The sequence below is a fragment of the Paroedura picta genome, chromosome 3, assembly GCF_049243985.1.
Source record: "Paroedura picta isolate Pp20150507F chromosome 3, Ppicta_v3.0, whole genome shotgun sequence".
Classification (NCBI taxonomy): Eukaryota; Metazoa; Chordata; class Lepidosauria; order Squamata; family Gekkonidae; genus Paroedura; species Paroedura picta.
Window position 1 is genome coordinate 169,744,592 of NC_135371.1, and position 18,398 is coordinate 169,762,989.

At 47.5% G+C, this 18,398-nt stretch overlaps 2 protein-coding genes across 3 annotated transcripts in view; one reads left to right on the forward strand and one right to left on the reverse strand.

The window, feature by feature from the left end:
- SYN1 (synapsin I) overlaps positions 1-18,398 on the forward strand; it is a 239,048-nt gene that overhangs the window by 152,017 nt on the left and 68,633 nt on the right. The window lies entirely within an intron of this gene.
- On the reverse strand, positions 1,098-17,397 carry LOC143833793 (uncharacterized). The gene is made up of 9 exons (XM_077330018.1): positions 17,240-17,397; positions 16,882-17,075; positions 15,619-15,790; positions 14,284-14,354; positions 12,492-12,609; positions 10,177-10,293; positions 3,867-3,943; positions 2,811-2,928; positions 1,098-1,291 (listed from the first exon to the last, which is right to left on the reverse strand). Exons 3-9 carry the CDS (start codon positions 15,752-15,754, stop codon positions 1,098-1,100), a joined length of 831 nt encoding a protein of 276 aa, XP_077186133.1. The 5' UTR covers positions 15,755-15,790; positions 16,882-17,075; positions 17,240-17,397.

The window sequence follows — 18,398 nt, forward strand, 5'->3', positions numbered from 1 at the left end:
TGCATCTTTCTGCTGGTGGAACGGGTCTCTGCAATCTGGCGTTTGCGACTGTAGTTGTAGGAGAGCTCCGGCTTTCAAACTAGACTGAACACTTCAGTGAGAACAAGATCCTGAGTCTTCCTCCCCCCTTCAGTGCTCCCCACAAGACCCTGGTTCCTTACAATTCCTGCTAGATCCTCGTCTCCTGGTTGAACACGAAGCGGCATGTATGGTCGAAACCTCCCTCGAAGCCTGCCTTGTCTATAGCAGAGAGAGGATCCCATCTCATATTGAGGCTACAGAGACTGGTAGACAGGCCGTCATAATGTCCTCTCACTGTTTGACATAAAAGGCAGAGAAATAAAAGTTAATATAGGCGGCGGGGTGCGTGTGTGTGTGCGTGCGTGTAATGGCTGATTCACTGTGGCTCGTCCCCAGTGGGAGTCAGATGACATCACCAGACTTTCTCATCACAAGTAGAGACCTTTGCAAAAATGAATCCAATATCTCCTGCATCAATCCTGCATAGTGCAGGGGGTTGGACTAGATTAACGATCCCCAACCTGTGGGCTGCGGACCACATGTGGTCCATCGACTAATTGGAGGTGGGCCGCGAAGGACGCCTTCTCTCCCCCCCCCCCGGCCCTTTACTTCATCCCCCCCGGCCCTTTACAACACACTTTGGGTGTCATTGTCTCCCATCACTCCCAGATGGGTCTATCACGTTGCAGAGAAACAAGCTCAGGGTTCCCATTGAGTTGTCATTGTCATGAGTTAAAATTTCCATGAAAATAAAATGTCCCTTATGTTCATTGTTGTGGCGTGTCTGTATCTTATTTTGAAGGGATGTTTAAACATTACCATAGTGATCAGAGAGCGTTAGGGCAGTGGTTGAGAGAAGAGGAGTAAACTACACCCCCCCCCCACTGGGCCTCAGTAAAATTGTCAGGCGTTAAGTGGTCCCCGGTGCTAAAAAGGTTGGGGACCACTGGACTAGATGACCCATGAGGTCCCTTCCAACTCTATGCTTCTATGATTCTACGATTCTATGATCTCTGCCCCGGAAACACCAGTTCTATATTAGGGAAGCAAATGGGTCAGATTTCCAGGCATTTTCTTCATTTGCATAACTTACCAGCTATCCTAAATCTTCGGTGGTTTTCCTTTTGGTTTTCCCAGTCATGAAGAGAGGCAACTTGATGTACGCAGAGGGCCGAAAACTCGTGTCCTAAGGCAGCCTTTGACAAATGTGGTTTGATTTTCAAAGCCCCCATGGGTTCTGTCCTGTTTCCTGGGGCTGATGGCTGAAAGTCTAGTAGGGTGAAACAGCATCCCCAGTGGTGATGGCAGGGCTGCATTTCCCAGATGGCGCTTCTTCCTTGAGGTGTTTGAACGTATACAAGCTGCCTTGTACCAACTCAGATCCTGGTTCTTCTAGGGCAGTGGTTCTCAACCTTCCTAATGCCGCGACCCTTTAATGCAACTCCTCATGTTGTGTGACTCCCAACCATAGAATTATGCCAGTGTTCAATTCACAGAAATTAAACCGAAACTGACCCATGGCATGAAGATCCATGGTTCATGATTGTATATAAATTGTTTTCTTCCCGGGGTTTCTCAGGTCAGTTCTGCCTCTTGTCCCACCAAGCTGTGCCACCACCTGGAGCACCTGGCGGAGACTGCACTGCGCTGGAGGCACTGCTGGAGCGGCTGGTGGTGGAGCGCAGGTGCCTGCAGGAGGAGCAGCAAAAGTGGCAGCGCCCCCTCCCCAGCCAAGCTCCTTGCCCTGCCGGGACCCCTGTGAAAGGGTCGTTCGACCCCCAAAGGGGTCCCATCCCCCAGGTTGAGAACCACTGGGGATAGATATAACTTGCTTGAGAAGGGTAGACTATAAATATATTAAATGTAAATATAAAATTATAAACGTTAAATTTTTTCTTTTAATGGACGAAGAAAAAGAAGAGTTGATTCTTATATGCCGCTTTTCTCTACCCGAAGGAGTCTCAAAGTGGCTTACAGTCGCCTTCCCTTTCCTCTCCCCACAACAGACACCCTGTGAGGGAGGGGAGGCTGAGAGAGCCCTGATATTACTGAAGAAGAAGAAGGGTTGGTTCTTATATGCCACTTTTCTCTACCCGAAGGAGTCTCAAAGCGGCTTCCAGTCTCCTTCCCTTTCCTCTCCCCACAACAGACACCCTGTGAGGGAGGGGAGGCAGAGAGAGCCCTGAGATTACTGAAGAAGAAGAAGAGTTGGTTCTTATATGCCACTTTTCCGTACCCGAAGGAGTCTCAAAGTGGCTTACATTTGCCCTCCCTTTCCTCTCCCCACAACAGACACCCTGTGAGGTGGGTGAGGCTGAGAGAGCCCTGATATCACTGCTTGGTCAGAACAGTTTTATCAGTGCCGTGGTGAGCCCAAGGTCGCCCAGCTGGCTGCCTGTGGGGGAGTGCAGAATCGAACCCAGCATGCCAGATTAGAAGTCCACACTCCTAACCACTACACCAAGCTGAGTCCTGCTGCCTCCAATTGCTTCCTTTCAGAGCCTGTGCAGGGGGACGCAGCCACCCTGGAAAGGCTCAGGTGAGTTGGGTTTTCTCTTCAAATAAAGAAGATTACTGAACTGCATAATCTGTATGTCATAACCTGGTATTGGTTACATAATAATCAGAAGGAGGCTGGGAGAACACGTTAAACTCAGCCTGGTGTAGTCCCCTCTGCACCATGAGTGGTTCTGAAGGTCGTTGCACCTGTTCTGCAGAAGTGAGACAACAGAGATAGTAGAAACCTTAAGTGCCTAAAATCCTTTCTTACAGTTGGGGGCAATAAGTACCTGCAATGAGATATTCATCAGTGGTGAACGGGACGGGGTGCATGTATCCACACAGGTTGGACTGTGATGCTGTGTAGAGGCGTTTATAATTTTTCAGTTCTCTTGGGCCCTTTACTACCTGGAGAGAGAAAGAGAGAGGAGGCACTCCAGTGATCAGGACGAGGGCAAAGGGACAGGAGATCTTGTTCTGATTGTTATTGTTAGGTGCGAAGTCGTGTCTGACCTATCGCGACCCCATGGACAATGATCCTCCAGGCCTTCCTGTCCTCTGCCATTCCCCGGAGTCCAGTTAAGATCCCACCGACTGCTTCAGTGACTCCATCCAGCCACCGAATTCTCTGCCACCCCCTTCTTCTTTTGCCCTCGATCGCTCCCAGCATTAGGCTCTTCTCCAGGGAGTCCTTCCTTCTCATGAGGTGGCCATGAGTTTCATGAGTTTCATGAGTTTCATTCTCTCTTTCAGCATCTATATTTATATTTATATTTGAATTTAAATTTGAATTTAAATTTTTTGAATTTTTCAAATTTGAATTTGAATTTAAAATCTTTTGAATTTGAATTTTTCAAATTCAAATTTGAATTTGAATTATATTTATATACTGCCATCCCCCGAAGTCTCCGGGCGGCTTACGGGGAGCAGGAAACAGATACAGGTAACACGTGTGACAACAGCAATAACACTACAACAATAACCCCCACATGATAACAGCAGTAATAATATGATGGAACTGCAAAGGAGCCTCAGCTCAACTCTTACTGGGACCCAGTGAGCTAGGCAGATTAGTGGCGGTCGTAATAGGAGGTGGGGGGTGTTTGAGGGCCAATTGCAAGCGATGGTTTGGGTCGCCCTCAACCCAATGCCCGGTGGCCTCTGCCTCCTGAAATGGTGCTGGGGAGACTCTTGGGGTGAGCATGCAGGTATAGGAAAGAGATACAGGGCCCTTCTCTGGCACCATTTCTAGTGAGGGAAATGCTAAGGCCACACCCTAAGAAGAGGCAGAAGCCTGTGCTGTGAATTTTGGCCCTTAATGTTATGCAGCAGGAGGAAATGCTTACCTGGGTGACTCGGATCTCATAAATCCTCTCAAGTTTTTCCTCGTTTTCAGTGGCATCCAGAAATTGTGCCCTTATAACTGCAAGAAGAAATGATAGGGCTTAGTTTACTGTTTTAAGCTCTCCCAGACATCAGCTTGGCTGTGCTGGGGCCAAACTGCACATTGCAGTCTTTGATGTGATGTGTAGGGCTGCTCCGTCTTGGACATTCACTGCACAGAGGACTCACCCAGAAGTTATGTCGCGCTCTTTTGCCTAAGCAAAGTTGCCCCGATTTTTCCCTTGATTGCACGGGGACCCGCTGGCCCGCTTTCTCCCCTGTCCACCTGGGATTTTTGCTTACGCATGAGATAATAATGCAAAAACTCCTAATTAAAAAAAAAAGCTTCCTGCGGTTCTGCAGCGTGGTGGAGCTGTGGAAAGCATTTTTTAAAAATGGAAGGAGTCTTTGTGTTATTATGCCATAACTCATTCTAAAAATATATATATTTTTTTAAATGCTCCCTGCAGATCTGCAGTGTGGCCCTGCCTCGACCCAAGTGAGGACGGGGGAAAGCCAGGCTTTTACGCTGCAGCAGGAGCGGGAGGCTCTGGTAGGCAGCTTGAGCGGTCAGGCTGACAGCTTTCCCAGCTATTGAGGGAGGGGAAAGAGGCAGCCTAGCAAGCAACAAGCAGGAGTTGGCGGAAGTTCCATGTAAGCTATCGAATGTTCAATGTAAACTGCCCAGAGCTGCAAAGAAATGGACGGTATAGAAATCTAAATAAATAAATAAATACATAAATAAAATAAGTGACTCTCGGGGGTGGGGGGTGGGGGCGGTTGTGAGGGCAGGGAAAGCATGTCAGGACAGCCTGGGTTTTCACTTAGCCATGGCCCAGCACCAACTTACACCTCATTGTGTCCCGTGGCAAAAACGGGAACATGGGTTTCCAGAAAGCAAATTGTCAGGTAACAAACTGGGCAAAGGAACAGCAATGCCAGCGATCAAACTGCTGGGATGTGTTTTAGTATCTACAACTGGCAGCTGTAGGCATGACCAAGACTGAGGCAGGTGTGAAGAACAAAGCGTCCATCAGTTTGCAGGGATACTCCAAATCTGAGCGCTTCTGTTGATTTGCACTGTGATGATGGAGATATTCCTGCATGACTTTTAAATGCCCTATCGTGATGCCCGCCACAAGCCTATTTTTATTGTTATGTCGAGCAGGAATTAAACCTTGGAATGCCAAATAAACTCCACCCCAAGGGAACCTGTACGTGTTGTGCTAATATCGTAGGTGTCATGAGCAGCCACATACTTGGGCTCTGCGATGGCTATCACCACGCAAACTTTCTCTGCTCTACCAACAATGCTACTACCTCCAGGAAGGTCAGCTTCATAATATTCAGCATGCAGGACTGCACCGACACTACAGAGAACAGGTTGCTTACAGCAGCTGAGGGTTGTCAAATGGTCATCTATGCCAGGGGTAGACTACCCCTGATCTATGCAGTTGTACTGGTCTCTTACTCAGTTTCTGGGACTTCTGTCCTTTCATTGCTGGGGATGATACATGGAGGCATCAGAATACCGCTTGTCCTCTCTCCTAAGAGGGGCAAAACTTTATCATGGACGGACCAGAACCAATGGGATGAAATTAATGCAAAAGGAATTCCGTCTGAACATCCGGAAGAAGTTCCTGACAGTTAGAGCGGTTCCTCAGTGGAACGGGCTTCCTCAGGAGGTGGTGGATTCTCCATCTTTGGGGATTTTTAAACAGAGGCTGGATAGTCATCTGATGGAGAGGCTGATTCTGTGAAGGCTCAAGGGGGTGGCAGGTGACAGTGGGTGAGCGATAGGGTTGTGAGTGTCCTGCATAGTGCAGGGGGTTGGACTAGATGATCTACGAGGCAGAACTCTGAATTGAGAAACTCCAGAAAAAAACCAAGTTATATACAATCCTGAACAATGGATCTTCACGCCATTGGTCAGTTCTGGTTCAATTTCTGTGAAAGAACACTTGCATAATTCTATGGTTGGGGTCACCACAATATGAGGAACTATATTAAAAGGTTGTGGCATTAGGAAGGTTGAGAACCACTGGCATAAAGGCTCACGGACACCAGCCCCCAATGCCTCTAGCCTGTTTCTCCTTATATACCATTTGTAGGCTATCTGCATCCCTAAAAACACAAAGAACCTATGCTCTTGACTCTATTATGTAGTAACTTTACTATCTTTCTGCCTTGAGTGATATAATTGCCATAGTTAACCAAAAGACAATAGAGAAACCATTTGAGTGTGTGTAAGTATGTTTTTATGGCACAGAGCGGTAAGCAGCAGAAATGCTGTCTGAAGCTCTGCCCATGAGGCTGAGCACCGAGTCATGTCTGACCCTTGGGGTGACGCCCTCCAGTGTGTTCATGGCAGACTCAATACGGGGTGGTTTGCCATTGCCTTCCCCACTCATTACCGTTTTACCCCCCAGCAAGCTGGGTACTCATTTTACCGACCTCGGAAGGATGGAAGGCTGAGTCGACCTTGAGCCGGCTGCTGGGATCGAACTCCCAGCCTCATGGGCAGACAGCTTCAGACAGCATTTCTGCTGCCTTACCACCCTGCGCCACAAGAGGCTCTTGGGTAAGAAAAATAAAATTCGCCAAGATTGGGGAGGACCAGTCTTGGCAGTAGTATGTGCAAAAAGGATCTAGGGGTCTTAGCAGACTATACAAGTCAGCAGTGTGAGTCGTTGGCTAAAAAGGCAAATGGATTTTGAGGCTGTATCAAAAGAAATATTGTGTCCAGATTGTGCAAGGTGATGGTACTGCTTTATTCTGCTCGGGTTAGACTACTCTGTTCAGTTTGGGCACCACAACTAGAGAAGGGTGTAAACAACCTGGAGGGCATCCAGAGGAGGGCAACAAAAAAGGTGAAGGGTTTTGAGACCAAGATGTATGAGGAAAACTTGAGCCATCTTGGTGTGTTTAGCTTAGAGAAAAGATGACAGAGCTGATATGATAGCAATCTTGAAGGGCTGTCACAGAGTTGGAGCAGAGTTGTTTTCTGTTGCCCCACAGGGCAGCACTGGAACCAATGGGATGAAATTAATTCATAAGATATTTCTGCTAAACATCCGGAAGACGTTCCTGACAGTTAGAGTGGATCCTCAGTGAAGCAGGCTTCTTGGGAGGTGGTGGGTCCTCCTTTGGAAGTTTTAAAGCAGGGGCTAGATAGCCATCAGACAGAAATGCTGATTCTGTGAACTTGGGCAGATTGTGTGTGGCTGGGCAGAAGGGATTGTGTTGGTGCTTGTCTCTTGTGGCGCTTTCTTGCATACCCAAGGAAATGCCAAATGGCCACTTTCAGGTCAGAAGGTGAATTTCCTCCAGGCCAGACTGCCCAGGGATGCTGTGTGTGTGTGTGGGTGTGTTTTTTTTTTATGTGGAGGCATCATCTCAGCATGAAGTTGGATGGGCAGGTGAATTTCCTGCATTCTGCAGGAGGTGGGCCTTTGGAGGTCTTCCAACTCTATGGTTCTATGGAAGTGAGAAAATGTGCTTGATGTTTTGCTATTTTGGAGGTTTATGTTCCTTGAGAAAGAAAGAGTTTGTGAAACAGGAAAGCTCGTGCCTTCTTTGAGTTTCTCGGATGGTTCAGCAGAAGACGTCATGTATCCAATTATATGTCTGGCTGGACTAGAAGCACCATCTTCCCACCCAGGCGGTTTGACTGTTGGTGCTAGGGTTGTGCGTCTGAATTGGCTGTTCCGAGCCGATGCAGCCAGCGCCGTGCTGCGGGGAGGAGGGGAGGTGTGGGTGCCAGTGTGCAACTCGGCTCCGCACCTGCGTGTGTGTGCCGACAGATGCACCGGCACCCGTGCCTCCCCTCCCCCCCATGGCGCTGGCTGCGTCGGCCTGGAACTTCCAATTTGGACGCCGCTGCGCACAACCCTAGTTGGTGCTTCTTGGTAGCCGCCTTCTCATCTGCCCCCAGCACCACAAGCTGCCATGTGTTGTGATGCCTCTATTTCCCATGGAGAGCCTTTCTTCAGACACGGAGCAGCAATAGGTATTCCTGTCTGTGTACCAAGGAGGGCTACCAAGTGACGTCGAAGCAGCCACATAGCAAAGGGCTCCGTGTGGGTCGTTGGATGAGATAAAAGTGGAAATGGTGGTGGAAAATGGCCTAATAATGGCGACCCAGTAAGGCAAGAAACGTTCAGAGGTGGTTCTTCGTCCCCTTGCCTCTGTGTATCAGTCCCCAGTCTTCCTTGGCAATGTACCATCCAAGTAATAGCCAGGGCCAATCTTACTCGGCTTCTAAGTAGACAGGATCAGGCTAGCCTTGGCTACCAAGGCCAGGGCATTGGCTGAAATGCAAGATTTGCGACTGTCTAGACTGCCACTCTAAATAGAGGCTTTGGGGCCTGGTGGCTTCTACTACTTCTGTGTTTTCTCTAGCTAGGTGAAAAAGCTGGCCCTGTACATTTGGTTCATAAGGGTCTGTTTCCACACAAGGTTATTGTTCGGATTGCATTTTTAAAGGCTCGACCTCTTTGTCCGTTTCCACACTAAAATTTGCTTCTTCAGGCATGGTCCTGAATTTCCCACTCACTTGCCCCGCTGAAAACCAGTTTTCATATATTAAAGCGGTGCTTAACAGGGTCTAATTTGGGGCTGCCCAATGTGGAAATGTGTGTAATCTGTTTTTTCCCCGCGCCTGTCATTTCGAGTTGTTTGGGAAATCCACTTTGCTTGTCGTCGTCCTCCCTCCGCCTCTCTCCCTCCATTCTAAAAAAATTGTCTTTAAAACAAAATAGGGATGATTGCGTTACAATGCTTTTTCTTATCTTTAGAATTAGAAACAGCATTGTAACGCTATAACCCTGGTTTGTTTTAAAAATACATTTGGGACACTTTGGGGGAATGGGAGATGCGATCAAGTGGGATTAAGGGGCACAACAAAAACAAAAGTGCAAGCATGCCCCACTTTGCAAGACACACTTTTTTGAAAGGGGGAAGGGAGCAACACATGATGGGAGGTTTCCTCCTTTGGACTCAGTGTGGAAAGTATGTTGCGAATTTCAGCCTGGGATATACATGGAATTTCAGCCTAGGAAATAAGGGGAGGAAAGTCCAAATGCAGAATGGCTAGACTTGAGTTGCAGCATCCAAAGGAAATCCAAAGTGAGGCTAAAGCAAGGTATGTCTCCTAATGCGGAAATGGCCAGGGTCTTCAGCCCTTCAGCCAATGTGCTGAAACACAGTCACCACCAATGCTACCCTAGACGGCTGTGGAGTTGGTGGTGGTGGTGGTGGTGATGGCATAATCAGGATTATTCACGCCATTGGTCAGTTTCGGTTTAATTTCTTTGAAAGAACACTTGCCTAATGTTATGGTTGGGGGTCACCACAACACGAGGAACTGGATTAAAGGGCATTAGGAAGGTTGAGAACCCCTGGACTAGACATGCGTTTGCATTGAAAGCTCAGACTAACCAGAATCTGCAGGGAAAACTTTATTTGGTATTAGAGAATCCAGTGTTGTTGACTCATCATGTTTTGCTTTTACTCAAGGAACCATAAGCAGGTACTGAGTTGGTTGTTTGGAATAGGTCTTCATTTAGGAATCTCCTCATGGTGATGGTTTAGCTGTTTGGGAGACAACAATGGGGATATAAGGACCGGGCGTAGAAAGAAGAGGAGCAAGTTACTACTCCCTCTCTTTCAGGTGTTCCTCCTTTCCCTGTTGACAACCTTGCTGTCTCTTTCTCTGCCCCTAAGCAACCAGCAGCACCCAAGAGAGTTCCCATGTAGCGCCGACAGTCATCCAGCTTCTGAGTTCTGGCCACTTTCCCATTGACTTTACCTAACATCAAACTAGATTGAACCCTTCATTGAGAATCATAGAATCATAGAATCCTAGAGTTGGAAGGGGCCATACAGGCCATCTAGTCCAACCCCCTGCTCAACGCAGGATCAGCCCAGAGCATCCTAAAGCATCCAAGAAAAGTGTGTATCCAACCTTTGCTTGAAGACTGCCAGTGAACAAGAAGCATCTCTCCCCACCCCCTTCAGTGCTTCCTGAACATCTCTGCTCTTACAATTCCTGCTAGTTCCTTGTCACACATTGTCTCTTGGTTGAGCCACTTTGGTGTAGTGGTTAGGAGTGCGGACTTCTAATCTGGCATGCCGGGTTCGATTCTGCGCTCCCCCGCATGCAGCCAGCTGGGTGACCTTGGGCTCGCCACGGCACTGATAAAACTGTTCTGACCGAGCAGTAGAGAAAAGCAGCATATAAGAAACAACTCTTCTTCTTGATTAGCCACTAACCTCTGCACTTTCTTCTGAAAGCTGTCCTGAAGCCTCTCTGGTCATGACGAGTGATCCCAGCCCATCTCCTATTGAAGCCGCAGGGTGACGTAGTGAGCTTTTTACCGTCTTGCGTCACTGTTTGACATAAAAGGCAGAGAAAGAAAAGTTAATGCGGGGAGGTGGGAAATGTAGTGGCTGATTCACTGTGGTTTGTCGCCTGTGGGAGTCAGGTGACATGACCAGACTTTCTCATCAGAAGTAGAGATCTTTATAAAAATCGAACCAATACAAAAATCAATCCAGTCAACCCCAATTCTGTGGCTGCATTTTGCATTCTGTATGGGTGAAGCAAATGCTGGCAGGGGCTCATGGGAATTGTAGTCCATGGACATCTGGAGTAGCGATCCCCAACCTGTGGGCTGCAGACCACATGTGGTCCGTCTTGACTAATTGGAGGTGGGCCGTGAAGGACGTGGGCTCCCCCCCCCCCCAGGCCCTTTACTTAAACCCCTCCGGCCCTTTACAACACACCTCAGGTGTCCTTGTCTCCCATCACTCCCAGATGGGACCATCTCGTTGCAGAGAAACAAGCTCAGGGTTCCCATTGATTTGTCATTGTCATGAGTTAAAATTTCCATGAAAATAAAATGTTCCTTATGTTCATTGTTGTGGCGTGTCTGTATCTTATTTTGAAGTGAGGTTTAAACATTACCATAGTGATCAGAGAGCGTTAGGGCAGTGGTTGAGAGTAGAGGAGTAAACTACCCCCCCCCACCGGGCCTCAGTAAATAGTCACGAGTTGACTGGTCCCCGGTGATAAAAAGGTTGGGGACCACTGATCTGGAGGACCACAGGTTGACGAACCCTGTAGGGTCTGTGTCAGAGTGGAACCGCTACCAGTGATGATGGTGGTACTTTCTCCTTGAGGTGTTTGTTCGTTCTTGTTTGAATATATGAAGGTGCCTTGTACCCATTCAAATCCTTGGTCCTTCGAGGACAGGCTTTCTCAACCAGGGTTTCGTGAAGGCCCTGAAAGGGTTTCCTGAATGGGTGCGAGTTTGTTGACCTGCCCACCCACCCCACCACAATGACCAATCGTGCTAGTCTGGTGTGGTAGTTAGGAGTGCGGACATCTAATCTGACATGCCGGGTTCGATTCTGCACTTCCCCACATGCAACCAGCTGGGTGACCTTGGGCTCGCCACGGCACTGATAAAACTGTTCTGACCGAGCAGGAATATCAGGGCTCTCTCAGCCTCACCCACCTCACAGGGTGTCTGTTGTGGGGAGAGGAAAGGGAAGGGGATTGTAAACTGCTTTGAGACTCCTTCGGGTAGAGAAAAGGGGCAACTCTCCTTCTAAAGTAATATCAGGGCTCTGAAAAAGCAGCATATGAGAACCAACTCTGAACCAACTTTGATTCTGTGATTTTAGAGGGCTGGACTAGATGACTAGATGACCCAGGAGGTCCCTTCCAACTCTATGATTCTATGATTCTTTGATTCTGTGATTCTAGAGGGCTGGACTAGATGACCCAGGAGGTCCCTTCCAACTCTATGATTCTATGATTCTTTGATTCTGTGATTCTAGAGGGCTGGACTAGATGACCCAGGTGGTCCCTTCCAACTCTATGATTCTATGATTCTTTGATTCTGTGATTCTAGAGGGCTGGACTAGATGACCCAGGTGGTCCCTTCCAACTCTATGATTCTATGATTCTTTGTTTCTGTTATTCTAGAGGGTTGGACTAGATAACCCAGGAGGTGCCTTCCAACTCTATGATTCTATGATTCTTTGATTCTGTGATTCTAGAGGGCTGGACTAGATGACCCAGGAGGTCCCTTTCAACTCTATGATTCTTTGATTCTTTGATTCTTTGATTCTGTGATTCTAGAGGGCTGGACTAGATGACCCAGGAGGTCCCTTCCAACTCTATGATTCTATGATTCTGTGATTCTGTGATTCCAGGGGGTTGGACTAGATGACTAGATGACCCAGGAGGTATCCAACTGTATAGAATCCAACTGTATAGGATCCATAGAATCCAACTGTATGATTCTATGATTGTTTTAGTGAGAACTGGAAACTCCTTCTTCCTGAAATTGCTTCATTTCAGAGCCAGTCTTGGAGGAAGTGGCTGCCTTGGAGATGGCCAGCTAACCTCTGAATTGGGTTTTATTTTCAGATAAAGCAGATATATCCAGCCTTCTCCCCTTTGGACCTTGACTGGTTCTGAGCTGTTGGTTGCATCTGTTGGGGAGAAGGAAGCTAGCAGGGGTCGTACGAGGCAGAAGTGCCTCAAATACTTTCTGACGGTTGGTGGCAATGCATACCTGAAAAGACATATTCATCTTTGTTGAAAGGGGTGGGGTGTGTATATACACAGGGGCTGGCCTTTTTTTCTGTTCCGAGTTGCGTAGCGCTTTTCAGTGTCTCTGGACCCTTCAGTACCTGGAGAGAGAGAGAGAGAGTGTCCTTCAGTGATTAGGACGAGGGCAGTGGGTCAGGAGTTTTTGTTCTGATCAAACTTCTAAACTGAAGCCAGTATTCCCAATTCTCCCTGTGTAATTCAACTGTCAGTGTGAACATGGCTGATCTGAATTATGATCTCAGTTTTCACCCATAACGCCACCTTATACTGAGTCAGCCCATTGGTCTAACAAGGTCAATATTGTTTGCGTTGACCGGCTGTCAAGCAGAGTTATTTTACATCACCGACTGCTTGATCAACTCAAATGTATTGTGTTGCTACGGAGCGAAGATACACCCCGGTCCTTTTTACCTGGAGATGCCAGGGAACCTTCTGCATGGAAAGCAGAGGCACTTCCACGTAGCCATGGTCTTTCTTTCTTTGAAGCTTTGCTGCACAAGTCTTAAATCTCAGCCTCATATTTAAAGGATTGGGGAATAGTAATGTACATCAGAGGACGGTATCGAAGATAAATAAGATCAATTGACCTATTGTGTGTGCTTTAGGAATACTACATATTGACTGAATTGCTTTTTGTGGAGCAGGAATGGCGAGGTGCCAGGTGAGAGCTTGCTGTCTTTGAGATTTTCGTCCTGTCTCGGTATTGGCTTTTAAAGCCAGGGATGGAATGTTCCCCTACTCCCCTCCCTCATCAGCTGTGCCATTCATTATCATAATGTGATGGTAAAGGTCATCACTAAAACACCCCCAAGAGAGCCTTACGCTCTAGCAATTCCGACTTCCTGCTGATCGCTGGCCCCAGGGAAGCTCACTTGGCCTCCATCCTGGCCCCCACCTGGTGGAACGAGCTCCCAGAGGAGATCAGGGCCCTGACGGAACTTGGACAGTTCCGCAGGGCCTGCAAAAGGGAGCTCCTCCGCCAGGCATTTGGTTGAGGTCAACCTGAACCACCACTTCCCAAGGGCCTGCCCCCTGAGCCTCCCTCCCATGGCACCCACTGCAGTTCCGCCCAACCCACTGGGCTATCAGTACGAGTCACTTTAATGTTTTATTTTTCTACGGTTCCATGTTGCTTGTCGTTTCACTTCCTTCATCATTGTTAATATAAGTTATCTGTACTGTTTCAGTGCTTGCACTCAAAAGCTCACACCCTGAATAAATCTTTGTCGGCCTTAAGGGTGCTACTGGACTCTGATTTTATTGTTTCTGTTCTGTTCCGTGTGAACCGCCCTGAGCCTTTGGGGAGGGCGGGATACAACTATAATAAATACATAAATAAAATAAATAAAATGCCTGCCTTTGGGGTTGTGGCAAAGTCTTAGGTTCAAAACGCAGAATGAAATAGCCACAAGTCAGGAGATGGGTCCCCAGCCTGACATGGTGACATGTTCTAGCAGGGACTCACCTTTCTAAATCTCTTTTTCTCCCTGCAAATGAGGTGTGGCTGGGATGGCCTTTGGGCTTCTCTCCTGCAGCAGTTTTGCCTTCTGAAATAGGGCTGGGGGGGGACTCTTGGGGTGAGCATGTGGTGTTAGAGGAGCAGGAAACAGGGCCCTCTCTGGGGCCATTTTCAGCAATGGAAATGCAATGACCACGCAATGACCATAAGAAGAGGTGGAAACTGTGTCCTGACTGACATATTTTGTATTGTGAATTTTGGCTCCCAGTCTTATGCTGGAGAAGGAAATGCTTACCAATGTGACTTTGATATTATAGAGCGTCTTGTCATTGGGGTCAGCGTAACCAAGAACTTGGGCCTTCACCACTGCAAGAAGAAAATGCTGATTCATTGGTTGTACTGTAGATACCCACTCTTGAGAAAAACTTTGCTCATGGGGTTTATTGAAACAGTTAATACCCTCTTGGTTTCAACCGAGTAAAGGAGACGATAAAACAAAGAATTTTGGATAGCCACCGCCAACAAGAATTCAATAAAGTAAAAAATCGCCTTTCCCCAATGACTCCCCTTAATAATCTGAGGCCATTACTTTATTTATCTAATCCAGTTATCCCAGACTATAGGTGATTGTTTAAACTCCTACAATATAATATGCTTCCAGGTGCTTATAGGGAAGGCTTATTCAAAAAATACATATCTATAATCTTTTATGCATCTGCCAGGATGGGAGCATTGAAGAAGAAGAAGAGTTGGTTCTTATATGCCACTTTTCTCTGCCTGAAGGAGTCTCAAAGCGGCTTACAGTTTCCTTCCCTTTCCTCTCCCCACAACAGACACCCTGTGAGGGAGGGGAGGCTGAGAGAGCCCTAAGATTACTGAAGAAGTTGGTTCTTAGATGCCACTTTTCTCTCCCCAAAGGAGTCTCAAAGCAGCTTACAATCCCCTTCCCTTTCCTCTCCCCACAACAGACACCCTGTGAGGGAGGGGAGGCTGAGAGAGCCCTGAGATTTCTGCTCGGTCAGAACAGTTTTCTCAGTGCTGTGGCGAGCCCAAGGTCACCCAGCTGGTTGCATGTGGGGGAGCGCAGAATCGAACCTGGCATGCCAGATTAGAAGTCCGCACTCCTAACCACTACACCAAACTGGCTATCTATCTATCTATCTATCTATCTATCTATCTATCTATCTATCTATCTATCTATCTATCTATCTATCTATCTATCTATCTATCTATCTATCTATCTATCTATCTATCTATCTATCTATCTATCTATCTATCTATCTATCTATCTAAAATCGTCACAAAGAGCTGAAAACTATGAAGGCTCACAGATATCAGCTCCTATTTCTTATAGCCTGTTTCTCTATATATCCTGTCTGTAGTGCCGTCCCTAAAATGACAAATGCTTTAGATCAGGGGTAGTCAAACTGCGGCCCTCCAGATGTCCGTGGACTACAATTCTCAGGAGCCCCTGCCAGCATTCGCATATATGTGTGTGCATACATGTTTTTTGGCAGCATACATCTTTTAGATAGCACCAGGGTCCAGAGAGAGAATGAAGGCACATGGAGGGGGTGGGGTGACAAGAGATGGCACAGATGACAATTCCTTGGTGTTGGCAGCCACTTACAAGATGGTGAGGAGCAGTATGCATCCTCTGCGGTAGTAGTATTGCAATTGCAGGCTGCAGTGAGATCCGTCAGCAAAGCGAGGAGAAGAAAGCTGGCCGCCAGCCATTTACACAGCTTAGCCGACTCCATTTTCATTAGTGAGATCGAGGGGGAAAGGGTGTCTGGAGGGACCTGGAGGACAGAGACGCAGAGTCATATCAGGGACAGGAGGTGACCACGCAAGGAGTGAAAACTGAGGGAAAGAGATATTCTTTTTGTTTTGTTTAAGAAGTCGGTATTGCGTACCGTAGAATTTTCTTGGCAAGAAAGACGGGGCGTGTTGCCAGGTCCTTCCCCGTGGCCTGCGGGCTGTGACAGATTAACCAGCAAGATAGTTTTAGAGAGGAGCAAACCAACTATGTCATTAGAAGGCGAGATATTACGGCTAAAGCTCACTTATTTATTTGTTTATTGGACACAGCATGGGATCAAATGAACTAGAAAAACCATTAATGCTCGGCATGGTCAGCGGCAGAAGGAAACGTGGTCGCCAAAGCATCCGCTGGCTCGACACGACCAAAGCCGACACAGGGATGACCATGAACCAACTAAAAGAAGCTGTCATTGACAGAGTGGAATCAGAGTGGTGGAGACTTTCCTATAGAATCACCGAGGGTCGGACACGACTGAACCGATAACGACAACAAATTGCGTACCAACACAATACGCATTCTTAAATAAACAAACAAAAAATGCCCCAGGCAGTGAAGGTGGGGAGGAGCTGGGCCAGGACAGCCCTGGCCAGACTTAGGCCTTGTTGCCGCCCGGGGTAGAAAAGGGGATATAGAATTATCCGTGTCCCCTTGTTGTGGGGCAAATGAGACCCTGAGTCAGCCCAGGCCTGGAACATCCCCAATGTCATGTGGAACCCGGAATTTGCCCTGCTACCAGACGAGCAGTGAGTCAGGCCAATTTCTGGGTGCAGGGAAGGTCTGGCTGAAAGCTCAGCACTAAAACTGAGTCAAGCGGGTCCCCGTGTTGCTCTGTAGCAGCACAACAAAATCAGAGTCCAGTAGCACCTTGAAGACCAACAAAGATTTATTCAAGGCGTGAGCTTTCGAGTGCAGGCACGCGAATAAATCTTCGAATTAATCTTTGTTGGTCTTAAAGGTGCCACTGGTCTCCGATTTTGCTGTGCCACTAAAGCTGAGTGCAGTCTCTTTCTTCCAGTGAGGACTGAGTCAGGTATTAGCCCAGAAGAAGAACAGAGGGGTTTTTCTCACCTTGTTCACTGCTGCCCTCTAGACGTCTTCTGTGTTCTCTTGGTGACTCCTTCCAGCCCCGACTGAAGCTCCCGGTGCAGCAGGCTGGTATATAAACCTCCCCACATTTCCTCCTTGGCTTTCCAAGTTTCCCGTTGCTTCCAAATGGACTGTGGCCAGAGGCAGTCAAGCCCAGAGAGGCATGATGGATCCAGCTTTATCAAGGAAGTGAGAAAATGTGTTTGAACATTTCCTGCTTTGGAGGTTTATTTTTTTTTGGTGAAACAGGAAAGGTCATGCCTTCTTTGAGATTCTCGGATGGTTCAATAGAAGACAGCATGTGCCCAATTATATGTCTGGCTAGACTACAAGCACCCACCCTGGCAGATTCATTGTTGGTGCTTCTCAGTGGCCACCTTCTCATCTGTCCCCAGCGTCACAAGCTGTCATGTGTTGTGATGCCTCTAATTCCTATGGAGAGCAATCATAGAATCATAGAGTTAGAAGGGGCCATACAGGCCATCTAGTCCAACCCCCTGCTCAACGCAGGGTCAGCCCTAAGCATCCTAAAGCATCCAAGAAAAGTGTGCATCCAACCTTTGCTTGAAGACTTCCAGTGAGGGGGAGCTCACCACCTCCTTAGGCAGCCTATTCCACTGCTGAACTACTCGGACTGTGAACATTTTTTTCCTGATATCTAGCCTATATCGTTGTACTTGAAGTTTAAACCCATTACTGCGTGTCCTCTCCTCTGCAGCCAACGGGAACAGCCTCCTGCCCTCCTCCAAGGGACAACCTTTCAAATACTTAAAGAGGGCTATCATGTCCCCTCTCAACCTCCTTTTCTCCAGGCTGAACATTCCCAAGTCCCTCAACCTATCTTCATAGGGCTTGGCCCCTTAGCCCCAGATCATCTGGAAGTCATATAAAACACAAAGTGTATTGAATGCATCATATTTAAACAACTGAAAAATATATTAAATTATATTAAATAGGATGCATTTCATTCCTTCCTCAATGAAACCAATGATGCCTTCCTTCAGCAGCAATAGGCATTCCTGTCTGTGTACATAGGAGGTCTGTTGGGTGGTCGAAACAGCCACGTAGCAAAGGGCTCCACGTGGGATTGCTGTGCCCCTGTGTCTTCCTCAGATCACGAGTCAGGAAGGAGGGAAGGTCTCGAATTGCTATATTGGATGTGTTGGATATTGTTAGGATATTGCTGTATATTTTTAGGGGTATCTTATTGGGAATTTTATTGGATGTAAGCCGCCATGAGCCTTCTCGGGAGTGGCGGGCGGAAACTAGAAAAATAAACCGCCCAAAATTGATTTTTTTTTAGTTAAAAATTTATTTAATAAAATGTTCTCTTTATCACTGACATCCCCTGGGGCTGGTATTTACACACGCAGAGGATATGTGTGTGAAGGATAGTGTTTGAGAGAAAGGAGAGTGGGGTGGTGGGCTAGAATCATAGAATCAAAGAATCATAGAGTTGGAAGGGACCTCCTGGGTCATCTAGTCAAGCCTCTTGCACC

Excerpts from the sequence above, each read along its gene's own strand:
- LOC143833793 (XM_077330018.1), bottom strand. The coding sequence starts at position 15,754 with ATGAAAATGGAGTCGGCTAAGCTGTGTAAATGGCTGGCGGCCAGCTTT. Across the intron at positions 14,355-15,618 it reads ATACTGCTCCTCACCATCTT|TGGTGAAGGCCCAAGTTCTT; the intron begins GTAAGTGGCTGC and ends TTCTTCTTGCAG. Across the intron at positions 3,944-10,176 it reads TTTCAGAAGAAAGTGCAGAG|TTATAAGGGCACAATTTCTG; the intron begins GTTAGTGGCTAA and ends TTCTTCTTGCAG.